Consider the following 15876-nt stretch of genomic DNA (forward strand, 5'->3'; position numbering starts at 1 on the left):
AACCATGATCCAAGATTCCTGTTTCTTTTTTTTCCACATTGCTGTTCCTACATAGGAAAAATTGCAACATATGTTTTTCATGTGTTTAGGACCACCATGAATTACAATGTACATACGAAAACAAATGTTTTGGATAAACAAATGAAGGTGGCTCCCCTACTTAGTAGAATTTCAAAACTTTTGTAGTTTCTCATTTCAGAGAATCAGAAAACTATGCAATGTGTATTCATCATGGTAATGTAGCGCTTTGTGAACAACTTCTATTTTTCAATGTATGTGGTCTACAGTATAAGAAAAAGCATAAAAAGGAGAGATAACTCTGTTACAAGAAAATTACAAAATATCACAAATGCAGTTATATTTCAAGTTCTATTGAATTTTTTTGGCCAAACTATTTATTTGGATAGCTACTGAGAATTTAAAAAAAGCAAAGGAAATAATCTTATTTGAATTTTGATTCCAATACATTGGTTTTTTATGGCCAAATATTAAAATTTAGAAAAAAAGAGGATGGTTTTACAGTTTTTTGACCCCATATTTTTTTCTTAAAAATTTTCAATTTTATGTCTGTAGACAGGGTAGGAAACTCCTTCAAATTCTAACCAGTCCTGAATACAATTTTTCAATATATTTACTATATGGCTATGTAAATTCATGCTAAAATTACCCAGCCTTGTCTCAGGCTGGCAGGCAGGCCACTATTTCTAACTCTGCTGTAGATCAAATTAGTTTTATTAGAAAAAATAAGTCATTGATTTTTATCAATATTAATATATGTGTTTTGGGGCAAAAATTGGGCCTCTTTAGTGGGAAAAAAATTAAATTTAAAAAAAAACTGAATGAAAGTTGCTGGATATATTCTTTTATTTACCTTTAAAAAGTATTTATGCTAAACAAATTACGACAATAAATGCATTCAAGAATAGTTTCAATTTGCATATACTCTGCATATATACTACACAGATTAAAGGAAATGGGAATCATTTAGGGCAAAATTCCCCATTCTGTGCCCCATTTATGAGAAAATGAGGCTGGTGACCCCCTTTTTTCTTTTCATTTTTTTTGTTAATAAGGGTATGAAGTTTTACAACATTAATTCATGAAAAAACAAGTAAATAAAAAATTCCTATGGTAAATATATATGTCTAACATGAGACTCAAAGGTATTTAAAGGGTACTGTTTGTATATAATTTTGGAAAAATAATTATTCCTCTTCTAACTTCTACTTTCAACAAAAGGAAGTATATAGAAATATTTAAGTATCACCATGTAGCCCAATGACTCAGCTGTCCAATGATACCATAAAATTGCTTTAACTCTTAGTTTTGGAATAAAATAAAAGATGTGTATCCCTACTCCACCAAAAATCGCTTCGACATATTTTTCAATGTCAAAACCCCTTCGAGTATTTATGCTTCAGTAAAAATGGCTTACTCGGAATTTGCTGTTCAGTATTATCACGATTAATATTTCTGGTTTTTTTTAATGTCTTGTGGCGATTTTCATAGTTAGAATTTATGTTTTAAAAAAATCAAATAACAGAATTTTCTATTTCCCCGTAATAAGTGGCATAAATTCGACTGTTCAAGCATTTGCTCAACCAAAACGTCTTAAATGTGGTATTCTTCGATAGATAATTAAATTTTGTACATAATAAAATCACGAAAACATAATTTTCTAGTCCGAATTTCCTCTGACCCTGCAACCCTCCTCTTTTTTATTTGGATATTGATATGTCGGGTTGGGTCAGAGGAAATTCGGACTAATAATTTTCATTAAAGAATTTTCAAAACAAGTTTTGAAAATTACCCTTATACCTTGAAAACAGGTCTCAGTATCAAGCAAAATTCTCATTCACACCATACCAACATTGTAAAACTTATTTTCAGGCATTCATAATTAAGATAGTGATGAACCCAACGCATGTAATCAATTCAGGCGCTTAGATTTTCCTTTTAGGAGTACAATTATTATAAAATCTTGAAAAGCGGAATTTTCAGAATTTCATATTTACTTCGATTTCACCTGTAATAGGATTTTTTTTTCAAATACCAAACTTCAAACAAGCTTTTGTGTATTCAAATACATTTATATAGCATCTTAGCTTCTCTAATGAGCCAAAGTAACGCATAATGAAAATAATGTAAGGCCACACCCCACAAAAATCTGCCAAAATATGAAACAAAATGATCGTTTAAAGCATGCACACACTATACATAATTCAAATGTATTCGAAACTGTTAGCTTCCACACTCAAAGCTGTCAAAGAGGCCGAGTGATATCGATAAAATATGAATCTTGAAAAATTCGAAGGATCTTCTGGAAACCCTCAATGCTAGATTATTTTCAGAATATAACAGCTTCAAGACCCTTGGTTTTTTTTAAATATTAAACTACTACTCCCCATACTCAGTTGAAAGCCCGACTAAAAAAAACAACATTATACAGAGTTGTTACTCCAAAACAGACGGTACACCTAATTTACAAATACAAATAAGTACTTGGTAGAGATTCCTCACACTTTTTAAAAACCATCTTCCAAATATACCAAAGAAGATGTCAAAATGCTGGATTTTTTTTTTGGACAACATATTTGTCCTATGTGGTGACCCTGTTTTTCAGCCTATGGTCTGCATTTCAATGGGAATAAATTGTGCTCCGCTACTTGCTGACCTTTACCTTTTCTCATACGAGGCTTACTTTATAGCTGATCTTATCCAAACGAAGGAACATTGTTTAGCCAGATCCTTGATCTCAGTTTCCACTATATAGATGACGGTCTGTTTTAAAACAATTCTGGTTTCGGGTATATTATACATCGCATCTACTACCTCAAAGGACTTGAGATAAACGACAATGCAGACACCGTGAAGTCAGTCTCGACATACACCTAGAGATCGAGGGTAAAGGAACACTATTGACCAAACTATACGACAAACGCGATGACTTCTCATTCCGTATTGTCATCTATGGCAACATCCCTTCAGCACCTTTGTATGGAGTTTTCATATCACAACTCATACGTAATGACATAGTTTACCGTGACTAGAGTTCTTATAATTAGGCCACTGAAATAAGCTTATGTTGCTACAAGATTGAAGTCATCACAACAGAAGTTTTATGGTTGTCATCATGAACTGTTGGATCGTTATGTTGTACCCATCTGCACCATGAAAACTGATTTTGTTCACTATGTTAGAGTTTCCTCCTCTTTTCTCGTCTACCTCGGACGTGACATTATATGAAAACTCGGCGGGTTTTTCTTTAGAAAAGCAGAGGATGCTTACCATGCTGCTAGTTTTTAGTAGAATCTGGGTTGTTCATTTACCTTTGTTTCTTTGGTTATTTCATGTTCTTAGTTGTGCGTGTCTGTTTTCCCTGTCTAGTTTTTCCCTTAGGACATATTCTTTTGATTTCTGCTCGAATCTTGGTTCCCCTGATTACTCACAGGCCACTCAAAATGTTATACTGGCTTCAATCGTCTTATTTTTTTTTATATTTTTGTTTGTTCTTTTGAACTACGAAAGGCTTCATTTCTTTACGTCGATTTGAATTAAGCTGATACCAATTTCAATATACAAAGCTTACTGAATAGCTGTCTAGGCAGGGATTATCTTTTGGATACTGGCTTTTAGGTAATCATAATTTCAGCCATTCAAACTTGAACAACTGTGTCCAAGTGTGAAGTGTGTCTATATCATTATTTTTTCTTGGTATTGTTAGCTGGACAAAACACATGTTTGTACCACATTTACACACACTTACCATGAACTAGAACTAAAAAGTGGGTAATATTTATTTGATAGAAGGCATTAACTAGCTATATATGTCAATACCAAACATCTAGGTTAATTTACTACAACAAAATTTCATAGGGAATTTTCTTTTTTTCTGGATTGTCATGCTTTAGGCATAGACACATCTGTCGTATGTCTTAATAGGTCTAATGAACCATGATATATTGGGTTTATATTACATTTCGATTGAAATAAAAAAAATGTTGATTATTCATTAAAAGTTTTTCAATTAAATAAGTAAACGAATTGAACTTGACTTCTATTACCTTAAATTGAATTTTAACTTAGACTCTATTTTGTATGATAAAAACGAAAATAACATAAAAATCAGATGTGTTTTCTATGATAAACTGTTTTTTTTTCATATGCGACATGTTATGACAATCCTGTCAAGTGAAATTGCGCACCAGCCGTGTGTATAGAAATGGTAGAGAAAAAAAATAATAAAATTGTGGCAAGTAAATGTTTTCACGACCCAACATATGCATATTAAGCTTTTAGATAGAATTTATTTCACATAAATTTCTTTTACCCTACCGGTGCACCTGGTCAATGCTCCCAGTTTATAGTGGAGTCGGAGTTGCTCATTTACTTTTGTTAATTTATATGTATTATTTTGGTCATTTTATGTTCTTTGTTGTGTCTGTCTGTTGTCCATGTCTGATCTTTGTCCCTGGATTATATTCTGTCTATTTCTGCTGGAATTTTTTAAGCTATAACTCAATATGACATATCTGTAAAGGAGCAGAGAAATTTGGGAACATCAAATCTACTATTTAACCCCTTTTGAAATATCATAGGTATCAATGCAAAAATATAGTTCAAAATAAGCAAACAAAACAAAGTTAAAAACAATAACAATAACAAAAACAAAAAGACAATAAGCAGCGGAAAACAAAAAAACAAAAAACAACAAAGAAAGATATCACAAAAAAAATAACTTTTTAAAAAAAAATATGGAATATGCTTAAGCAATGTATAATCTGTGTATCACAAATCTCAACGTAGCACACTTCAGTTTCCTGGTGCTCCAGTGGCAAATCCGAGGGGATGGTGGGGTGTTGAAGGGGGTTGCCAACCCTCATGTTTATTGGACAATTTGTCATTTTCATGTGTAAAATTGACATTTAATGGTAACAAATGTCCTAGCACCTCCCTTTTTCTGAGGCACCTCATCTGGCACCTCCTTTTCAAAGTGTATCCCTTCTATTGAACATGTTGAATTATTTAATTAGTGTGAAGCAGCAAATGTTATTATTTGATTGTAGCCATTGAAGTTATTAATGTTGGAAAATAAATACTTTCTAATTTTTAATAATTTTTTAATGATTAATGCGGTAAGAATAGATGTATTAAGTATCAGTCCATATGAAATTCAGACACTGCCTGTGGTAAGGTGATTCATGGTGTAGAAAAACCCTTGTAAGAAACGATTTTTTATTCTACATATGCTATATTTTTATGTGACACTAATCCTTTTTGTATTTAGAACTGTACTTTTGAGAAAACCACACTTTAACTTCCCACTAAGATCAACCAAATCAAGAACGATAACTCTTGCAGAGGGCTATTTTCATGTACAACCTATAAGATTTTTTTTCCTCAAAAGTAGAACACCCAATTGAAAAAAAAAGCTAAGACAGGTTATGTTGTTTGTAAATGAGGCTGAGTAAGGAATATAAGTAAATTCGGTGGGTTTTGACATACATGAACCACCTCCTGCCTTATTTTTATAAAGACTGCTACTTAAATACCAAGACATTGAATAACCATGACACAGATCTAGTGGAGCTTCAGTGGACATGGAATTATTGTACAAAATGAATTGCTAAGATGTCGTATTCCCAAATTTTAAAATATTGTCTAACCATGAGCGAATTGTCAGTTTGTTAGTAGTGTGTCAATATCTTAATTAAAATCCACAGGAAGAAACATGTTTTGATACTCCCTAAAGCATGTTATAATTTCAAACCATTTTTTTTTCAAAGCGGAAACTCTTAACGATTTTCATGTAAGTGATTTTTACTTTCACCATCTTGCTTTAATTTTTCAATGTATATCATATCGTATTATTTCTAACGATTCTATTCTTTTATCACATGCAGCCGTTGCATTCAATCCTACAATCTGTATTCACAAGGAAAGCCAATTATGGAATTTACTTATAATATCTAATTCAGCAGTATTTTGTTCCCAAAAGCTGTTTATTTTGTCTTGTCGATTTCGTGTTTTTTTGATGTATACATCGTTATAAAAATAAAAGGTAATAGCAAAAAATTCCGAACTCATAACCACAAAATAGAGTGGACATTTTTCAGAATAAACATTAATTTGCAAAGGAGAGAATGAAGCGGAAAATTCCAAAGTGGCCATAAAAGTGTGTTATATACATAAAAGCAAAAAGGGAGTCAACTCAGTGTTAAACAAAACGACTGGTATAGTGAAAATATATGTTAGTATTTCATTTGTTGATGCGGAATATTCTGAGATATATTCTTGATTTTTTTAGATGTCGGACAAGACGCACAACGTAATTCATTGCTTACATTGAACCTCAGACCCTCCAACGTGGGCTTTGCAAGCCAAAAACATTGATTAAAATTTATCACTAGCGGTTTCCAAACCTAAGGGAGTAAGCACCACGAAAATACCAAACAGCGGGAAAGTTTCTCGAAGTTCTAAATTTTGCTTATTCGCGAGGTTCGGGGAATTGCGAAAATAAAAGTTCGCCAAATTTCAGTTCAGACATTTCACAGTAATCTCACGTATTTTTACGCGAAAAAAAGACAGCGAAAATTTAATACCCTAATTCATAGAGCAAAGTGCGAAATTTAGCACCCGCAAAAATTACCAGCAATAGGGTATTGCCTTATCCTTTAATAGTTATACAAATGAAAAAAGTTCGACAACTGTTATTTCGCGTAAGCGTGTCATAACATAAGGTTTGTTATAAAATTACCGAAATTGTATGAATATATAAGAAGTCTTTGTTTATAGTGAATCAGATACCAACCCATATTAGAATTCAAACACCGCTAATAGAAGAGTCGATACAAGGTGCAGAAAAAACTCACCAATGAAAAATTGCTCTTTGGTCTACATACACCATATCTTTACAGTCCTTTCTGCATACCAGGAGAAAGAGAAAAACATACTTGCATCTCCCTAACAATTCAACCAAGATCATAATTATAACTCTTGCTAAGTGCCCATTCGTATATAACCTATATCATGATATGCATGAAAATTTCTAATGAGAAACTAAAGTGAATATTGTGGGTTTTTGACATGATGGTATCATCTCCTTTCTGACGTTTGTAAAGACGGCAACTAAAAAGGGACATATTTGAAAAAAAAATTATAAACTAATTTATAAACATTTTTTAATTATGTTATGGTGTTGCGAGGGAATATGTAATTATCTTTTAATCTCTTGTTTATGCCTGATCAAATAACAAAATATGACATGACTTTAAACGTTTAGGATAGTTAGTTTAATCTATGACGGATGCTGGACATTATCTGTTCATTCAGAAAACAATGCTATACTTCATGTTTTTATTTTTGTTCTGTTTTTGTAACGAAAGGTTTTTTTTAAATAAGAAACCGTTTGATGATTTTGTGAAAACAAGAACCATTCCGATATTTTACCCTTATGATGTAAATTCAGTGTGGACTAACATGTTTTAAGTAGTAGTCTTTGTAAGCATCATGCGAATTCTGTAATATACGATACGATCCAAAAAGGCTACACATTTTTATAATGTATGTAGGCAACCACAAATCGTATTTTCTTTGCATGATTCTTATCAGGGGGGGGGCTACATTATTCATTATGCACACGGTTTCCTCCACTGGACAGGACACTTGACTGGACGGAATGAAGGATTTGATGTAGTAAATTGTGCGTCAGGCTATAAACGGTACATCAAAGTCAAACTGGAATGGATCGTCAATCATTATGTGTCTCAATAAGAACGTCCTTGTCTAGGTTCAACCAGTTCAACGATTTCAAATCCCCTGTTCTTAATCAAGGTATTCAATAGCAAATTCTTTCAATTTCAAAGTTCCAACATGCTTTTCTAGAATGTTTTGCAATACTTATACCTAAATGCCTATTTTCTGACACAGTAAATACAATGCCATTAATTTTCCAGCATATATAAAAATGATGAAGCTTGTTCATATGGCTTGTGCTTCAGTATTTTTGTTTTACATCTTGTTTTCCTCGTCTTCGGTTTTTATATTCATGTATGTTATTCAATTCAAATGATTTGTGTTCGGCATATTGTACGAGAGGACAGCACAAAAATGCAAAGGGAAAATTTGGTAAAACCAGAAGTGAACATAGTCCATAAGATATACTAAAGATATCATGAAACTGTAATCTTTTAGTCAGAAACAGGATATTCCTCAATAAGTTCTGGATATCAGAAATTTCTTTCAGACCGTATTGATGAAAACATTGAAATTAGGCGGGCTGAGTAATTATTTTCGTAACACTTTTCTCGGTAACTGCTAATAGCAGCCTCTTAATTGATATTTGGCATCCAGCGTCAGGTACCGGTCCCATATTTTGTGGGATTTAATTTTTGGCCTGAGATAAAACTCTTAAGTTGAAAATTTCCTTAAGTCCTGTGTTTTTCCTCAAACCTTCAATTTCAGCTGATCTGATTGGTCGAAATTTGAGATGAGGAAGGATTTGAGCAAAATCTCAATTTGAGATGTTCTATGAAACCGGACCCACCAGGCTTGTTGAACGACTACTTTCTGTTCACGAAATTCGCGTATTTCTGTTTTCGACCCATTATTTATTTCTTATTTTACTGTTTAAAATGATCATAAATTTTGCAAAAATTACCAGAGTAAACAAACTTTATTTACACATTTTTTTAGATTTCATATAACTTGGAACACCAGTCTCCAGTACTGAAGGCATCATCCATGTTGTCGGTGTTGTGTCTTTACGGAGTCAGTTGTCTTCTCCTTCTGTCCGGTTTAGGTTAGTAAAGATGAAAAGAGGTTTCCGACCTCAGTATAAGACTGATAGTCATTCACATAATACTGTAAACGTATTAATTTTTGCAGTTGCCAATTTGTGCGGATTATGTCCAGTGAACATATTCGAGGGTGTAAGTAGTCGCGTGTTTCAAAAAAGTCATAAGCTTCATCGGTACATTTTTCACGTTTTTCTGTCCAAATCATAAGATAACGAAAAGTAATACGTTTAAAGTAATTGCAGCTTTAACAACTAGGAAAATTATAATATAAACATTCTATAGAAGTTTGTACAACAACACATCATTATGTATTTCCAAATATTCCTCTCGTGCCCTTTCTAAAGGCCCATTTCCTTAATGTGTTTTATTGCTTAATATAAAAAAAAACTAATACATGAAAATGATATAAAGTAAATCCCATCTTTTTTAAAGCAGAAAAGTAAAATGTTTGATTAAAATCTGACCAGACACTGTAAATCTTTTAAGTTTTGATGAATTTTGTGTAAAATGTGCAAGATTTCTGATGGAGGTCTCTATTTCTGTACTTCTGACATTTTTTATATACAATATACATATATACATGTACTTGTTCTGTTTTGCTATGAATAATGTTAAAGGGTATTCATTATCTGTTAAAAAAAACTACGAAGAAAAATATGCATGAGCTTAATACGAGATTAACTCCGAATTCCCAAATGTGTAGATCATGTTGCAAATCAAAAAGAAATAGTGTTCTTGTCGTTATTTTATATGTAGCCGCATATGACTGTGAAAACCCAGACTTGCCCAAGGATCCGGAATTTGGATATTATATAATTGAAGATGTAAAAGTAAGTGACAATTAGTAGATAGAATTTTAGATAAAACATGTATCATGATTAAAAATATTGGTTTAATACACCCCTGAAGTTAATACAGTTAATACGAAAAGTTTACAAAGGAAATTTATCTTCCTGACCATATATGGTCTGGGCTCGTTGAGTTATACGGTGGAACAATTCCAGTATCTGTATCATCATGTGTATACTTCGGCGAAATCTGCAAAAGAATAATATTTCGAATTTCATTTCTTATAAAAGTATTGTTTAATTCTAAAAAATAAAATGATAAAATGTTTAATGATTGTAATAATAATCAATAAAAAAGCAACAAACAATATGGCATCTACGAATTGGCAAAATTGACGATAATAACTTTCAGCAAGATGATTATTTACCTTTTTATTCAACAAATGCTCATATAAACCGACATTCAACTCAAAATAAAAAGAGCTTTACAAGATGATGAAATTCGAAAGTTTTTTCTTCAAAGATGTTGAACTGATGATCGCTTAAACAACTTTTAATTTCAATATTTTAAGCCCGATAAGCATGACGAAAACTACGCCTTTTCAACAACACCGCCAGGATTTTCAATCAGAAAATCAACCATCCCTGGAGCTGGACTAGGAGTTTTCACAGAGATAACGATTCCAAAGAATACTAGACTAGGACCATACCTGGGGGTACTGGTCCCTGGATATGCGTATGGAACTATCAAGGATACTCGCTTCACGTGGGCGGTAAGAAGAAATGATTTTCGAAAGAGGGATACATTTAAAAAAAAATAAATAGTATACATGCATTATTTTATTTGTTAGTTAGACTGAAATGAACATATATATATATATTTTACTTTAAGAGAATATTGCAACGTTTGACATGCCTTTACAATCTGTTTATTTGTGTATAATGGATCAATGCTTCATTGATACGGGAAACACGTAATATTTTGACAAATTCTTATTTTTAAATGCTAATCAATTGCACCATATCTTGATAACTATTGAAAGTAAAAGCAAGGGGACTATTTTCAGTAAAAGTGAACGCAATATCCATCATCCAGGGAAAAAATAGCCAACGAAAACGGACAGACACTATCACTAACTAAAATAAACTTGAATATTAAGGGGGTAGACCTGGAGTAAAGGACATAACTCTTGAAATCAGCAATGTGTTTACATCATATCTAATTTTATCAAAGCCTATCAAGCTTTCATTTCAAATAGAATGAAATAAATTCTAGTCACTTTGATGCTTAGATGATATTAATGTAAAATGCTTTAAACAAACGTTCCAATGATTTGTAAGAGTTATGTTCCTTATCCCCCTTAAATACAAACGGAATATAAAGAACAAGTGAACAACCCGTCTCCGCTAACGCCTGGGAGTATGAAACATAACTATAGGATAGACCTTTGGTGTAAACTTCGGAGTAGTCGATGAGCATGCGTACTATACACTTCCGTGAGTAAATTCGTTTGTTCTACATCAAGCCCTACTTGGCGGAAGTACAAGGAGCGTTTAAAACAACCTTCACATGAATACTTCTACTTGCAGCGAGCCGAATAAAAAGTTTAACAAAAAACGTAAGATAAGGTAAACAAGACGTCACACGAAAAAAAAAAAATTAACACTTGCAATATAAACATACCCCCCCCCCCCAACATAACGGGTGAGACATCCGGGTGCTCCGAAAGGGTAATAATGTCCTGCTCCGCCAGCAGCATCCGGCATATTGCAAGTGAGAATCTAGCAACAATAATGAATCTCCTATACGTGTCAAAAACAATTCACACAAGGGCGAAATCATTTTATTTCAAATAAGTATCATGATATAAACGTAATAAATAACTTGGATGTAGTGGAAACTTATCCGATATTATGGCAACAAAGAAAAAACAAACACGCCATTTCCATTTTTTTTAAACCGCCTGAATTTGATTATGAACTTGAAATCACCATGCGGTAAAAATTAACATACTAGACCTAAAAATTACTAAGTTTGGAGTTCGAGTCCCGCGGAGGGAACGACCAAAAATTTGCATCGCAAATTTGACAGTTGTAACATCGTTGGGAATTTTTCAGACCTCTCTCTCTCTCTCTCTCTCTCTCTCTCTCTCTCCATCCATCTATCTACATAAAATGTATATAACAATATAAAATTTACTTTTAGATTTCAAAATAATAAAATCTCTCTATTGACAATAAATATTACTGAATGCATATTTTATATCATATTTCAACTAAAACTTAAATTCTTCTTGGCTTTCCAGGTGCAATACAATACCCCTGACTACCGGGTAAAACACTATGTTGACGGCCACCTAAAGAATTTTACAAACTGGTTACGGTATGTTAACACGCCAAACGTCGTTGAGCAAGAAAATCTGCATCACCTTCAGATGAATTACGAAATATATTACGTTACGTATGAATGTATCAAAGCAGGCACGGAGCTAATGGTCTGGTACGGCGATAGCTATGGGAGATTGTTAGGACTAAATAGAACCAATAGCGACTACGTACGGCGCTTCAATGAACCAGCCAGGAGAACCCACAGAATCCATACCCATGTTCTTGGTAAAAATAAACACCGATTAGATAAATATGAAATAACTATAATTGTGACAAAAGGAGTAACTTGCGATGTTTAACTTCATCGCAGCAACTGATTTTTTGGAACTTGGAAATGTTTTTACCAACTCCGGTTTATACCCTGATATTGCTACTTATTATACGGAGTTTCCTTTTGACTATTGCCTAGATTTGATCAATTCGGTAATTTTGTTTTTACCCTTCATTTTGATTGGTGTTTAACTCGAGTATCCCATAATTGTTATCAAAAGTTGATACCTTAATGATATTGTTGTAAGATATTTTTAAATCATACTATCTGACTTTGCATATAGGTAAGAATATCGAGATTTCTGCTGTACAAGTTATCAAAGCATTGTACAAATAATTTAACTATTCAAGTTTCATTTAATCATACAATATCAACGTATGTTTCAGCAGAATAGATAAAATACGTGACATTAAATTATCCATATAACGAGAATATTTTGGTGAATATGTCAAATGGACAACAATTCCACCGGAATGAAAATGTCAGCCCAAGGCCACCTATTGGTTTTAAATGAACATGAAAACCCACACACGACATGGCTGGCAGCAGCTGCCACCGAAACATCATTATATACGGATACCGAAAAATAGTTGCATTTTTATACTCAAGAAACATGATAAAAATAAACTTAACGTGAAAACGAAACAAGACATACAGAGGCCAAAAAATCCTGGCTTGGGACAGGCGCAAACTAAAAATGCGGCGGGATTCATGTACTTTGGCGTGATCACAACCCCCCCTTTAAAATCTGGCCATTGTGGAAAAAAATATTACACAATTAAACACATTTAAAACCAGTTCAAACGGTCCGAGTCACTTGTTACAATATATAATTGCTTATACACCAGTATTACATACTTGCAAATAACGACCTTTCTTTTACAGACAAACCGCAAAAGTATCGATCAAACTGCTACAAGTACTTTGGAACATTCAAATACCCAACCCCACCGGGAGATAAACGGTCTCATGTTTTATTCTGTCTGCCTGGGCACACATTCGACATTTGCAAATATGTACCATGCGACGTTAATCCATGCACTGGCATAGCAGATTGTAAATCATGTGACGGTTAGTAATACTAAGAGCAACAATGTTATGATTCTTTAATAATAGTATCAAGTACAATTAAAATTTACGTTTTAACGAAACGTGTAGAAGTCGCCTCCCGTTTCCTTGTCTGTCTTTTGAGAAACATATCGTCAATTGATCTTTTTATTACTAATCGAGGCAGCGTAAAGAAAGAACCTGGATATCAACGAAACCTAACATCTTTGAATTTTCGACGGCGGAGGCGGCCATTTTGAAAATGGCGAACGATACTTAGTTTACATTAACGATTAAGCCGCAGATTCTTAACCGGGACGACTTCAAGAACCTAGATATTAATTTTCATCAAAATCTGACAAATTAAAGTTTTCGGGCGCGTTGCCAGCCATTTTGAAAATGGCGGTCGATACGTAGTTCAAATTAACGATTGAGCCGCAGACTCTGAATCGGAACGACTTCAAGAACCTAGATATTAATTTTCATCAAAATCTGTAAAATTAAAATTTTGGACCGCGGTGGCGGTCATTTTCAAAATGGCGACTCATACATAGTTCAAATTGCCGATTGAGCAACAGATTGTTAAACTGGACGACTCAAAGAACCTAGATATCAATTTTCATCAAGATCGGACAACTTTAAATTCATGACCGCGTTGGCGGCCATTTGGAAAATGACAGACGAGATGCACGCAATTTTTTTTCAGAGTTTTGTTTGGACCATTGAGCTGAATATATATACCAAGTTTGGTCAAATTCTGATCAGCATTTTTTGAGATATTTGATGTTCCAATTTCCGATGCGAAAAAAAAGGTACCTTTAGTCAGGCGGCCATTTGGAAAAAAATGGCGGCAGCTGGAATTTTTTTTCGAAGTTCTGCATCCTTCGAAGAGTAGTTCTAACTTCTTGAAAAGTTTCAAGTTTCATCTCAATCCAACCAGCCACTTTTGAGAAAAAGGGCGGACACTTTCAACAATTTTTATGACAGGAGAATTAAAATAATAATAATAAGAAGAGGAAACACAGTAAAAACAATAAGTCACCGCTACTTCGTGGACATGTCTTAATCTGACAAGTCCGAAAAAACCTCTAAATCAGACACCTTATTAATTACAGCCACTTAAAATCCGTTTAAATCTATTTTTACCTTGGCAAAAAGAACATCCATCTAAACTGAACCAATTCATTTGTGTTAATAAAGCCGTCAAATCTAGGAACACGAAGACGTTGTTTACAAGTTAATTATATAGCGAAATAGTGCTTATTTCACACATTTAGCGATCAGTTATTATTCGCAAAAATTAGTACACGCACATACACATTTTTAGCATTGGATTTTTTCAACTTTCAACGTAGTCCGAATTACTTAAAACCTCGGAAAATATTTAAAGAGTAATCAAGGGTACCAATATTCTAAAGGAAATCAAAAGAGTGTAACTCAAGGGCAAAGATCAGACAGGTAAATCTGACACACAGAACAATAAAACATAAAATAACCAAAATAATACGTACAAAGAAACAAAAGTAAATGAGCAACTGGGACGCCTCTAAAAACTGGGATCATGGACCAGGTGCACCGGTAGGGTAAGCATCCTGTTTTTCTAGAAACACATGCCGAGTTGCTCAAGAAAAGTGAAGTCCGGGGTAGAGGAAAGGAAAAGTGTGACACGTTGAACAAATCGGTTTTGGATTACATTCTTTTGATTACCGCTATAATCTTGGTTCCCACGATTAATCTTTCATGGTGCAGATTGATACAACGTAACTGCGAAAATAAATACAATGTCATGCGTACAATTACGGTACTCTGTCTATTTGAATCAAATGCCAAAAAAAATAATGTAAAAAAATAAATAAAACTATTTTGTACAACAGATTAAAGAAATGGTTATACATTTTATCTTCAAGATATAGAAACTATACAGAACTATGATATTGGATTTGCAGGTTTATGTTTCCACATGGGACACTACATACGACCAGTAAAGGAGTTTCGATACGGAGACAATGTCAACACGTGTACCTGTCATTTTAATTTGACCGTTACTTGTACTTCAGAACTCAGCACCTACAAACATATGTGTTTATACTAACTCAAAAGAATCAAACATTTCACAGAAAGCTCGTTCAATGTTAAATGATATATAAATTAATTTTGATTATCATAGTTCGATGTCAGTTTATATCCATATATATATCTCACATGCCACTTCAATATTTATTTGGCTCTTATTAGAAATATTATATTCCTCAATCTAAATGTGATGGAACTAGCTATCATTTACCTTTATGTATACATTGTGTACATCAATATTACGTACTAATAACTACTGAATCATTTTATATGGTGATGGGTTTCCATAATAATATGACTTTACATGTTTAAGATAAATAGATCTATATTTTGAACATATCAATATGAAGTAATATTCATCTTCTTTTACATTATAATTACTCAGTGTACATATTCTTGCACTTCGTTCAATATTGTCATACCTTCCAACATCAATAGCTAAGCCATGAACACTAATTAGATATTTTGTAATTAAAATTTATACCTGCAACTCACTGATTTATCGAAATAA

General features: G+C 33.1%; 1 protein-coding gene across 1 annotated transcript; it reads left to right on the forward strand.

Annotated features, from left to right (window-relative positions):
* Nucleotides 1-9493: 9493 nt before the first annotated feature.
* On the forward strand, nucleotides 9494-15384 carry LOC148603810 (histone-lysine N-methyltransferase PRDM9-like). The gene is made up of 4 exons (XM_088551466.1): nucleotides 9494-9628; nucleotides 10159-10359; nucleotides 11893-12199; nucleotides 15200-15384. The coding sequence occupies exons 1-4, from the start codon at nucleotides 9494-9496 to the stop codon at nucleotides 15382-15384; spliced, it is 828 nt and encodes a 275-aa protein (XP_088407592.1).
* Nucleotides 15385-15876: the final 492 nt, after the last annotated feature.

Source organism: Perna viridis, chromosome 11 (genome assembly GCF_037379345.1).
Source record: "Perna viridis isolate PV_CMFRI_1.1 ecotype Kerala chromosome 11, ASM3737934v1, whole genome shotgun sequence".
Classification (NCBI taxonomy): domain Eukaryota; kingdom Metazoa; phylum Mollusca; class Bivalvia; order Mytilida; family Mytilidae; genus Perna; species Perna viridis.